The 12,808-nt window shown below is 48.3% G+C and overlaps 1 protein-coding gene across 2 annotated transcripts in view; it reads left to right on the top strand.

Moving 5' to 3' along the window:
- Positions 1-12,808, top strand: part of ITGB3 (integrin subunit beta 3) — a 63,361-nt gene that overhangs the window by 35,660 nt on the left and 14,893 nt on the right. For both annotated transcript variants that reach the window (XM_086357125.1, XM_086357124.1), the window contains exons 7-11: positions 2,271-2,366; positions 2,778-2,867; positions 3,576-3,710; positions 5,272-5,701; positions 12,059-12,281. In XM_086357125.1, the coding sequence (XP_086213251.1) occupies positions 2,271-2,366; positions 2,778-2,867; positions 3,576-3,710; positions 5,272-5,701; positions 12,059-12,281 (974 nt within the window). The remainder of the gene's footprint in view (positions 1-2,270; positions 2,367-2,777; positions 2,868-3,575; positions 3,711-5,271; positions 5,702-12,058; positions 12,282-12,808) is intronic.

The raw sequence follows: 12,808 nt of genomic DNA, 5'->3' as shown, positions 1-12,808 counted from the left end.
TTTTTCCACTTACGGTTCCTATTCACTATGGCCAGGACTGCCCTAACTCAGGCAGAGTCTTTGTGTGAATATGAAAATGACAGGCCTTCCTCTGGGCAGGATACAGGGCTCTTTGCAGCCTGTCTTCATCCAGGGTACAACCCGCACAACCATTAGAGATGGTCCTGGCTGGGGTCAGTGTTACTGCTCCCCTCACTGCCTCCAGCACCAGCTGCAGCATCATGGCATCCAGAATGCCCCAGAGGACTCTTACATGTTCAGCTGGAAAGCAGGGCCATCCTGTCATTGTGTACAAATTAGCCCCTTCTTGGAGCATCATGCTCTCTGTGGTTATTGGAAGAAGACAGAGGAAGAAGAGACCAAGACTGGCCAACCATGGCGAGCCGGTCCTGTGAGGAAAGGATAAAGGGCTCAGAGTCATTTAGCTGGAATACAAGGGCTAAAGGATAGTTTAGCTGATACATGAGAAGACTTTTTAAAGTTAAAAACTAAAAAAATTGTATTATTATTTTTTAATATGGAAAACCCTTAAGGATATTTTATTTATTTGGCTGCATTGGGTCTTAGTTGCAGCACTTAGATCTTCGATTTTCATTGCGGCATATGAACTCTTAGTTGCAGCATGTGGGATCTTAGTTCCCTGAGCGGGGATTGAACTCGGGGCCCCTACATGGAGAGCCTGGAGTCTTAGCCACTGAACCACCAGGGAAGTCCCCAAAAGACTTTTTTTTTTAATTATTTTTTTTTGAGGTAACGTTGGTTTATAACATTATATGTTTCACGGTGTACATCAGTATCTTTCTACTGCATACACTACACCATGCTCACCACCCCAAATTTAGTTTCCATCTGTCACCATACAATTGATCCTCTACGCATTTCATCCTCCTCCACCCCTTCCCCTCTGGTAACCACTACTCTGTATGAAGAGACTTCTTAGAAGTTGTTTTCTATGTCCACAGAAGGTAAAACAAAGGAAAGGAGTTTACATGGAAACAGGAGAAATTGCAGTAAACCATAAAGGAAATGTACAGACCTGCAGAATACTGATACTCTGAGTATATAGGGGGAGATGTGAACTCTTCATTTCTTAAAGACAACATAGCAACTACTCCATCTAGGTGGCTTAAATGTACACCTGTGTGAAGGCAGGAACCTGAGTTTCACAATCTCATGAGCTCCCTGAAAGGTCTAGCATTCCAGAGATATGTTGTCAGCACTGCCTTTTTGGCTTGAGATTTTGGTATCAGCCATATGCAGCTTGAGCACTACCAAGCAAGGGGTGAGTCTATAATGACTGACACCTAGTCTATGCAGGGCCTTGGGGTTTCCCCAGTGTCTCAGCAGTAAAGAACCCACCTGCAATGCAGGAGACGCAGGAGATGTGGGTTCGATCCCTGGATTGGGAAGATCCCTTGGAGGAGAGTATGGCAACCCACTCCAGTATTCTTGCCTGGAGAATTCCATGGATGGAGGAGCCTGGTGGGCTACAGTCCATGGGGTAGCAAAGAATTAGACACAACTGAAGCGACTGAACACATACACACTAGGCATGCCCTTACTGGGGTTGGAGAATGTTAACATGACTATATAATGTCCTGCTCTTAAAGAGTTTTTGGTTTAGTCAAGAAGATATGGTACCAATAACAGAAGGTGCATGATTAATGCTAACTAGGTGAAACATTTGATAAAGGCTTTAGGTATTCAAAAGAAGAAAGCTCATCGTGAATTGGGGTGGTCAAGGAAGGCCTCCTGGAAAAGGTGAGACCTGAGCTGGATCCTAAGGAAGGAGGATTAACAAAAAGAAGTCCACTTCAGGTGGGAGAAAGACAGGGTTCCAGATCAGTGGTGAGTGAAAGGGGAAGAGAGGCTGCATGATGACTGGAAAGGAAGGTTGAGATCACATGGCAGAGTACTGTGAGCACCAAGCCAAGGCATTTGTTAGGAGCCACAAAATAGGAGTAAGCTTCAAAATGACGAGGCCTGGCAGTACCTGGTCCAGGAAGCTGCTCCTTGGTGTGGATGCTTCAAATCTGAGTAGGAAGAAAGAGGTGTTTAGTTTTGATACTGCAAGCCTGTATCTCTTCATCTATCCCGAGTTCACGCCTGAGTTTGTGTTTGCTTCTTATTGTCATGGGGTGAAAAAGTTAAAGCCCCACCACTGTCTGGGCCATGGCCAAAATCAACCAAGTCCTAAGGTTTAGAATCCAGGGATGTATGTGAACAGATTCTTACTTCTTAACTAATCTCCACATTGTCCCTTTTTACAGGATTATCCTTCCTTGGGGCTGATGACTGAGAAGCTATCCCAGAAAAACATCAATTTGATCTTTGCAGTGACTGAAAGTGTAGTCAATCTCTACCAGGTGACCATACCTCCGGGGCTTCCTGGAGTGGGAGTGGGGTCTGTGATGGGTGGACCTATCTCAGGGAACCAACCCAGACTGCCTTTGGCCGTGGTCCCCAATCAGCAAAGACCTGGGAGCCAATGATTACTTTTGGTGAACCTCTCTCCTCCAACCTTGAACCTAGCAGGATGGGTGTATTGACGTTTGCAGTGGTGGAGGGGAGTAATTTAGTGGGAAGAGGGGTGTGAGAGGTTCTCTGTAATTTTTCTCAGGGCTGAAAAACTGCTAGATATATTCCTGGCAGTGATAAGTAAAATATCCCATTCCTCCCTCAATTTTCATTTCAAGACCCTCCATCTATTTGGGGAGGGCTTTTGGAGACCACCACCTTTATCAGTCATCCATAGACATCTTTGTCTTCTTTTCTAGAACTATAGTGAGCTCATCCCAGGGACCACAGTGGGGGTTCTGTCTACTGATTCCAGCAATGTTCTCCAGCTCATTGTGGATGCTTATGGGGTAAGCGCCTTACACTGGGAATGGACCTGCTAAGCGTCCACTGCACTTGGCGTTACCCAGGAGGCCTCAGATTTGGGAGTCCTGGCAGCTAGTCCACTATGCAGCCTTGACTGCCTTCTTATTCTTCCAGAGGCTAGGTGATAGGCAGCACTGGGAGGAATGCAGCCTTCTGCAACAGAAATGGCTCAGGAGGGGATGGAGGGAGCCATAGGAACAACAGGGGAACCGCTTAGAGAAGGTGAAATGGAAAGAGACAATGGGGATGATGTTAAGGAGCAGGACCCTGAAACTGGGAGTGGGTACAGACTGAGGGAGAGCTGGGCTCCAACAACAGAGGAAAGAGGGAGCTGAATTATGGTGAATGTGAGGCTGATGAAAAATTAGGTAGAAAGTGGTACTACCCAAGGCGACCAGTATCAGCACTCCTTTCTTGCAAGTCTGTGAGGTCTGCAGGAGGGCACAGCTGGTTTAGATTTTACCCAGACTCACCTAGACACAAGTGGAGAAAGAGCGAGAGCAGGTCTTGGGCTGGAAGGTTAGTAGGATACAGGCTCCTAGGGATGCTGTGGCAGCTGGCAGGCGGACCTCAGCATTTAGTGGGACAGGTGAGTCCAGGACCACCTGGTGGTTTTTGCTTGGGATGTAATTGGCCCCTACTTGTGTCCTCTCAGCCCGTTTTCTTGCCTTCTTTTGCCCTTTCTTGCTCAGAAAATCCGCTCTAAAGTAGAGCTGGAAGTGCGTGACCTCCCCGAAGAGCTGTCCTTATCCTTCAACGCCACATGTCTCAACAACGAAGTCATCCCAGGCCTGAAGTCTTGCGTTGGACTCAAGATTGGAGACACGGTGAGGTGGGCTGGACAGGGGCTGATGCTGCAGCTCTCACCTTGGCCTGTGCTCCGGAACCTCTGTGGGCACCCACCCCTTCCTTCCCTGTACTTTCTTCCTGAACGTCCTTACAAGTCAGATGGAACGGAGCTGCCAGCCTTTGCCTCCAAGACTTCTGTTACCTAAACTTTCTCCGTTAAGTAACTTCCCCATCAGGATTTTTTAAAAACTTGCATTTAGGTGACTGTTTATGCACAGCCGATTGCAGATAATATTTCTTGCCTTCAGCCCCTTACCGGTCTCCATCCTCCTCTAAAGTAATGCCTTTCTTTGCTTCACAACGTAACTGGAAATGTCATCTGTAAATATTTATTGAGCCCTGACTTCGTGCCAGGCATTGTCCTAGCTGCTGAAGATTTGGCAGCAAACAGAACAGGTGAAAATACCCAGCATGGAATTTCAGAATGCAAACGTTCATTCTGCCTCCTCAGTTCCTCTGCGGCTTTCCTTCCCTAGTTGTTCTCCTCGGCTTCTGCCTTGGGGGAGAGGGATGGTGAAAGGGGTGGGAAGAAAAGAGGGGCTTATCTATAGTTATGTCGTCCATGTCTGTATCATTTAATGTCTATACCCATCCCTCTTTCTGTCTATACTCTAGGCACGGGTGCACACACCCTAGTAAGAAACGTTGGCCTGAAACATGTTTGATTGCACAAGTGATGAAATGTCATATGGAAATTGAACAGGGACCTCCCTGGTGGTCTAGTGGTTATCACTCTGTGCTTCCTCTGCAGGGCTCACGGTTTCGATCCCTGGTTGGGGAATTAAGATCTTGCATGCTGCAAGGCGGGACCAAAATAAATAAATAAATAAAAATAAACTATAAAGAAATTGAACAGTAGGCCTTGAGCCTGCGGTTGTCGCTACATGACACTGTATGGGTTAGAGTTACCATTGTTGTTGTTTAGTCGCTGTCATGTCTGATTCTTTTGTGACCCCATTGACTGACTGTAGCCCCACCAGACTCCTCTGTCCATGGGATTTTCCAGGCAAGAATACTGAAGTGGGTTGTCATTTCCTTCTCCAGGGGATCTTCTCCACCCAGGGACTGAACCCATGTCTCTTGCATCTCCTATATTGGCAGGCAGATTCTTTACCACTGAGCCACCCGGGAAGCCCCAGGGTTACCATACAATGCCACAAAATAGTGCTTTGTGTACCTTGATATTATGTAATCAGCTAGCTTAGTTGGCCAAGGCAGAGTGTTTATAAGATCATAGGTTCTGCTCTACTTGAACTGGTTTATTTATTTTTTTTATAAAAAACTATCTCGTGATTATAAGTCATGTCTATGCCCAGCCAGCAGGTCACATTGGCACAATGTGCCTGGCACATTGTCCCCAGGCTCTTGCTTTGGCTTTGCAGACCCTGGTAGTGGCAAAGCTGAGGAACTTTGGCGTGCGGGGGACAGGACACCCAGTTTGAGCATTCCTGGGCAGGGCAGGGAACAGCTTCTTTCCCTCCAGGGCTGGAGTGTCAACAGGGTCCCCTGTGTCTGAACACGATCTTACTTTCCATCCAGGTAAGCTTCAGCATTGAGGCCAAAGTGCGTGGCTGTCCCCAGAAGAAGGAGAAGTCCTTCACCATCAAGCCTGTGGGCTTCAAAGACAGCCTCACCGTGCAGGTTACTTTCGACTGTGACTGTGCCTGCCAGGCCGAGGCTGAGCCTTTTAGCCACCGCTGCAACAATGGCAATGGGACCTTTGAGTGTGGGGTGTGCCGCTGTGGGCCCGGCTGGCTGGGGTCCCAGTGTGAGTGCTCAGAAGAGGACTACCGCCCCTCGCAGCAGGACGAGTGCAGCCCCCGGGAGGGCCAGCCCATCTGTAGCCAGCGGGGCGAGTGTCTCTGTGGCCAGTGCGTCTGCCACAGCAGTGACTTTGGCAAGATCACGGGCAAGTACTGTGAATGTGATGACTTCTCCTGTGTCCGCTACAAGGGGGAGATGTGCTCAGGTGAGTGAAATTGCACATGCCTTCCATCCTGGTACCCACACACACTCACGCATCTGCAGCCTCTGGAAATGGATGCAGGCTAGGGCTTGAGGTGGGCACAGGGTGGCTCAGGGGCAGAGGGAGCCGATGGTGTTCCACTCCAAGGGCAGAAAACAGAAGCGAGGTTCTCTTTAATTCCCCTCAGCTCCCTCTGTCCTCTCTCGAGGGACACAAGGAAGGAAATAAGTGTCTGCTTTCAGGGGGCTTCTCTCTTAAAAGAGGGTGGGAAAGAGTGGGGAAAATTGAAAGTGAAGATAGTTTTTTTCTTTTCTCTCATTTGCCCTTCAGCTCACATTTTAAGTCACTGGTTTCCAATCTTTTTGAGGATATGAATCAACCCCTTTTTTTAATTAAAAAAGTTTTTTTTTTTTTTTTTGCCACACCATGAGGTATCTTAGTTTAGTTCTTCGACTAGGGGTTGCAACTTGACCCCCTCCCCCACATTGGAAGAGTGGAGTCTTAACCACTGGACCACCAGGGAAGTCCTCCAACCCTTTTTTACTTAAAAAAAAAACAACCCACTGACTAATGCTAATTAAAATTTTAGTATACATAGGTTTGGAAACTACACGATGTCAGAATATGTAGTGAAGTTAGTAATGATTATTTTACATGAATTTATATTTTTATCACACAACATGTGGAAAACAAGTAGTGTCTTTGCAAGATATTGGAGCACATTTAATGAGCCAGTACACTTAGGAGAGTGACTGAAAAATAGTAAGCTCTTAGTAAGTGTTGGTACTATTTTATTATCACTGTTGGTATATTATTACTTTTTGTACTCTTCATCTCTACAGTCCAAAATGGTGGCTATTTAAATTTAAATGAATCAAGTTTAATTAAAGCTTAGGTACAAAGTTTAAATCAAATGAAATTAAAAAAGTTAGTTTCTGTGTTCCTCAGGCCTCTGTGGCTAGTTGCCCCCATATTGCACAGCACAGATGTTTTTGGGGGTTGCTGCCACAGACAGTCCCAGACTGCAGGCTGGGGATTATGAGTTTGAATCCTCCTACCTGCAGGATACTGAGTTGTTGTCTACCTCATTACAAAATTCAGTAAAATCTTGAGGCCCATGATAATCTCAAGCTGCTTTCTCCTTACCCCAAAGCCCACTCCTGGGGTACTTCCCCAGCTAGAAGTCCAACTAAGTTAACCTAATCCTTATCTCCAGACACACTGACAACACTCCCAGAGGCAGTTAGGCAGTCTGAGTTGTTCTTGAGCACTAGGGATACATTTTTGCTGGGCTGTAGTCACTGTGGCTTAATCCCCATTGTGAGAGATAGACTGAAGATATCTACAGTTTGGTTGGGACCAGTTTGCAGTTGTATTGTGTGGCCAATCGAACAGAGATTATCATTGGCTTCTGGGGTGATCAAACCTATGACCCAGATTGGCTTCACTTGCCCTGGGGTTCTAACCAGCAGAGCTAATCTACCCAGGTGTTCACTTTAACATTGGCCTTTAGGAAAGCTTGATGAGAAAGGTAAACGTGTGTCATTCTAAAGCATACCCAAGTAATATAAAAATGGCCTCTATCTATTACCTATAACATTGTTTACTCAAGTCAACAAAATTTGAGAGACTGGAGAAAAATGATATCAGAGAAAGGGAATACTGTTCCTAGAATGTTAAAATCTTCAATTTGCGGTAATATTTTATAGCATTTGAGACTGATCAAATTAAATATCTTCTTATAACAAAAAATTGATATGAGAGAGATTAGGGGAAAGAGAGATCAGATATGCACAGACACACAGACACACCCAGCAATTTGAATTCAGGAGTGAGGCAGGAGTTTCGGTTCCTTCTCACATCCGGGATCTAATGCCTGATGATCTGAGGTGGAGCTGATGGGTTAATAATAGAAATAAAGGGCAGAATAAATGGAATGCTCTTGAATCATCCCCAAACCATCCCCCCCAACCCCATTCCATGGAAAAATTGTCTTCTGTGAAACACATCCCTGGTGCCAAAACAGTTGGGGACTGTTGCCTTCTAATATTTAATAGTATTTATGTCGTATTCAGGGCTTCCCTGGTGGCTCAGACAGTAAAGAATCCACCTGCAAGGTGGGAGACCTGGGTTCAGTCTCTGGGTTGGGAAGATCCCCTGGAAGAGGGCATGGCAACCCACTCCAGTATTCTTGCCTGGAGAATCCCATGGACAGAGGAGCCTGGTGGGCTACAGTCCACCGGGTTGCAAAGAGTTGGACACTACTGAGCGACTAAGCACACACACGTCATATTCAAGGCACCAAAGGGAATGGTTAAGTTTGACGTGGGAGACACATGAGGAGAAGGTTGGGACTGAGGGAAAAAAAGTTCCCCCCAGGAGAGGCTTACACATAGACCACGACGGCACCAGGGTAGGAGGAAGGCCCGCTGCTACTCTATGGGCTGATTGTTCCTGGTCTGATGTGGGGCATGTGGGAGGGATCCCAGCCAGAGTGTGTTTCCTTTGGCTGCCCGCCCCACTGAAGCCGCAGAACAAAGGCCCCGGGTCAGCAGCCCTTATTCCTGCCTCCCAGCCGCGCAGGAACAGCTCGTCCCCATTGAGCTCCAGCCCCTCACACGAGGGAAGCCCAGGCAGCCGCTGCAGCTCTGAGGCCTCCCTCTCCCTTCCTGCCACCGTGTTGGGTGCCCGCCGACCTCAGGTCTGGACCCTCTGGTGCCGTTATCACATCCTCCAGGGACACATGCTCGCTGAACACCTGCTCTATGCCAGGCCCTCAGTCCATATGGGTACAAAGGGGTCATATGTGGTTCCTGACCTGGCGGGGCTTATAGCCCAGCTCATCCTTGTCCCTCCCTGCCTAGAGCTGCTGGCCTGGTCTGTTCTTCGCTCAAGCAGGGGCTCGGGAGCGCAATGACTTGTCCATGGTCCCAGCCCCTGGCTGTCCCTGTCCCCTCCTCCCCACTGGAGGCATGGTCTTTGTGGTTGCATGGTATCAGCACCCCTCAAATGTCAGGGCGTGCATCCTTGTCCTCAAGGGATTCTTCCCTTGTCACATCAAGGTTTTTTTTCAGAAGCTTTCCTCAAGAAGAATACATTATTGATATATAATCCTAAAGAATGTAGAGGGAAAAAAACTTTGTCCTTTCCTCCTCCTTGAGAATTCCAGATCCCTGTCTCCTTGGGGACCCCCGGACTTCTTATCAACCTGCCTAGGAATTGGCCCTCTCACATGAATGCTGATCAGGCGCCCATGTGAGCCAGGTTCTGTGCTGTGTGCCATAGTGTTGTGGGATAGAGAGGCAAGAATAAGGGACTTCCTTGGTGGTTCAGTTGTTAAGATTCCAAACTCCCAATGCAGGGCGGCCCGGGTTCTATCCCTGGTCAGGGAACTAGATCTCGCATGCCGCAACTAAGAGTCTTCATGCCGCAGCTATGACCTGGCACAGCCAAAAAAAGAAAAAGAGAGAGAGAAGCATGAATAAGACAGTTTTGTCATAAACTTACCCAAGGAGAATTCACAGCACAAGGCAGAACCTGCCAGATCCCAGAAGTGAAGTGTCCTCAGTGAGTGTTATAGAGAGACTCACTGTGGACAGGGGAGCCCTGGGGGGGCTTCATGGAGGAGGTGGGAAGTCAGAGAAAGGGCTGGCCCATAGAGGAGGGCAGCGGAATGATGTGTCAGCCCAGAAGGTCAAACTGTATGGGGGAGTGGCTGCCTGACCTCTGACCTGAGACCCCTGCTCCTCCCTTTCCTTCCCCTCCCCCACACCTCCCGGGCCACCTTCTTCTCTCCCTCCCTCCTCTTTCTCACGTTTTTTCTTCGTTTCCCACCCTCCTCCCCTGACTTTCCCGTGAACCCCTTTTGCTGGAGGGACGCCAGTCCTGTGACATTACCGCACTTTGGTTTCCTTTTAAAGCTTGACCCTGCCGGGGCCTTGGAGCCAGCCTGCTGGCGCTGGCCTGCCACTATCCACTTCCAGCCTCACTCCCCGGCTGGCCTGCGGGCCGTCTTCTCAAAGATCACTTTGTTTAGCCTCACAAAGGAAACACTATGAGACAAGGGTTTCTGAGGAGACTGAAGCCTCTGAGTGCTGCCAGGCCTCTGTGGGGTCCGCTTTTCCTTATCCAGGAGGCACGGTCAAAAGCTGGGTGTAGTGGACACTGTGGGGGTCCCACTCTGCTGGCTGGCCCACCCATCCCCCTGCCGCTGGTAGGGCTGCTGGGAATACCTCACAATTGTGCCTTCTCTGGAGAATTATTTTCAGCTGACAAGAGCTGGATGGCCCTCAGACCTTGGCTAATGACTGGTGGACAAGGGGTTACACAGGCCAGTCCCTTTGCCTCAAGGTTGCTGTGGTGCCGGTCGTGCCCATCAGCCTGCTGTGGGATCAAGCTGAGGGGAGTTGTCAGGCTGAGACCCCATTCCTGCCAGCTCTGTTTTGATGTGGACCATTTTTAAAGTCTTTATTGACTTTGTTACAATATTGCTTTTTGGCTTTTTGGCCAGGAGCATGTGGGATCTTAGCTCCCCAAACAGGGATTGAACCCACTCTCCTGCTTTGGAAGGCGATATCTTAACCACTGGACCGCCAGGGAAGTCCGCCTGTGAGCATTTGACTCCTGCCCTGTCCTGGCTTCTCTCCTTCCCTTCTGCGTCCCCAAGAAGTCGCTGGCACAAGAATTCTCACCACAAGTCATGCTTATAGGGAACCCAACCTCAAAATGCAGTCTGTCTTCTTTCTTCATCCTTCTACCAGCCCAGTATTTCTACTCTCTGGATCAGGGGTCCCTGATCTTCGGGATATAAGGCCTGATGATCTCAGGTGAAGCAGATGTAATAATATTAGAAATAAAGTGCAGAATAAATGTACCAGGCTTGGATCATCACGAAACCATCCTTGTACCCCAGCCTGTGGAAAAATTGTCTTCCACGAAAACATGATGTCTTCTACTTTTGACCATGGTGCCAAAAAGACTGGGGACAGCTACTCTAGATGTATTAGGTTGGCTGAAAGTTCATTTGGGTTTTTACCATAAGATGATATGGAAAAACCCCAACGAGCTGTTTGGCCAACCGAATATTTGGCAGCTGGGGTAATTGAGGTTATGTTTCCCATCCTTCTTGGGAAACAGACACACACAGTGAAGGTGTGTCTGAGCCTTGAATGCCAGTGTGGTTCCTAGAGGATTATTGCTGGTATCGCTCATCCTTTAGTGGGTGATACCAGCCAGAGGGACCTATAGTGGCCAAGAGATATTAATCAGACCCACTGGGTCACTGGGTAGCAGGGGCTGTGCCAGCTCATTGCTACTTGAGCCTGGCTGTGTACCATCCTCTGCTCCACCATCTTGGGGCCCGTCTGCTCACACAATGGCTTGGTTTTCAGATCAATTCATGTTACTTCCCCTTTGCTCCCTGCCTTTCCTCTGATTAACAATCAGATTTTTATTATTCATCCACTTCTTCCTGATTCAGAGTCCTGGAGAATGAGTCACCTTTCTGAAGGATTTAGGAGCCAAGTTTTAAAGCCTTGGTAAATGAATATTAGGGGAATATAGTGTTGAGAGTTAATGCCTGCATTTAAGCAGTCTAACTCCTACCCTCACCTCATCTTTGTCTCCTGTTCCTATACTCAGGTAGGGAAGCAAATAAGTCTTTCCTAATAAGGCTGGTGGCTCTTTGCAAACTATGATAATACAACGAAGGGCTTGTGTTGGTGAAGGTTTATGTGTATTTTCTAGGAATTTTTAGAGGAGGTAAGATCTATGATAGTAGAGATCTTGCCTGTCTTTTTCACCGTTGAGTCCCCAGTGCTCAAGATGTGGTATGAGCTCAGTAAATATTTGTTGAATGAATAGATAAATAAGAAATTGCATTAGTTGTACACCTACTGTGTATCAGATTTTATACTAATCACTATTGATGGAAAAATGAATGTAATATGTGCTCCCCATCAGGGAGCTCACAATCCAGAAAGAAACAGATAAGCAAGCAAATGGGTGAACATCAGGGTTGAAATAAAGGTATCTATAAGTACTGGGAGAGTACATGGGCTGACAGTTGATTTGGCTTGGAGAGGTCGGAAAAAAGTTACAGAGGGGAAGGAACATTTGAGTTGGGCTTTAAAGGATGAGTAGGAGTTTGGTAGTGGTCTCAGGATGAAAGGGCATCTAAGCAGAGGGAACAGCAGGCAGAGAAGCGTGAGGCTATGAGAACAGTGTAGAAGATGGTGAATGGCTCAGTGTGGAGGCAAGAGTGTGGTGATGTGAAGAGGGTGATGAGGGGTAAAGCCCCGAATACCGTCCTGGAGTGGGGGCCTCACTGACTGGTCTACCCCCTGGGCTGTGTGTTTTCAGGCCATGGCCAGTGCAGCTGTGGGGACTGCCTGTGTGACTCCGACTGGACCGGCTACTACTGCAACTGTACCACACGCACGGACACCTGCATGTCCAGCAACGGCTTGCTGTGCAGCGGACGGGGCAAGTGCGAGTGCGGCAGCTGTGTCTGCATCCAGCCGGGCTCCTATGGGGACACCTGTGAGAAGTGTCCCACCTGCCCTGACGCCTGCACCTTTAAGAAGTGAGTGGGCAGAGACGTGAGCTGGAGAGAGTTGGGTGTCTGGGATGGGGGAGAGGGTCCCCCACACTGAGCAGGTTCTGTCTCTTACTCACCAGAGCTTTAGAGAGAGAGGAGTCTGTTCCAGCAAAGGACCAGCTTTCATCTTTCCATTGCAAACTTGAGGGAAAGCTGGAGATAGAGCCAGGGTGAAGGGGACAGAGTGGTACCAGCTGGACTGCAGTTGGAGAAACCTCTTTTAGGCGGGATCCTGAATCCCTGAGTCGGGAGGAAGGCTAAACCAGATAACTCCTGGGGAATGTTCCAGTGCTGAGGTTCTGATTTTGTGAAGGATGTGGGGCTGGAATTATGAAGGCTACTGTGTGAAACAGGAGACATTCACCACTACAAACATCATTCATCTGGGGGCAGAGGAAGCCCCATCAACCGAAGTCCATGGCCCCACTGTTTCTCTTACTACTTTAGCCTGGCTGGACTCATGGGTGTGCAACCCGCACATTTGTACAGCACCCTGTGCTTAGAAGGGCCTC

This window comes from Bos grunniens, chromosome 19 (genome assembly GCF_055505025.1).
Source record: "Bos grunniens cultivar Pamir isolate PY7600 chromosome 19, Bosgru_T2T1.0, whole genome shotgun sequence".
Taxonomy (NCBI): Eukaryota; Metazoa; Chordata; class Mammalia; order Artiodactyla; family Bovidae; genus Bos; species Bos grunniens.
Note: the sequence above shows the minus strand (reverse complement) of the source record. Positions and strands in the feature narration are given on the sequence as shown.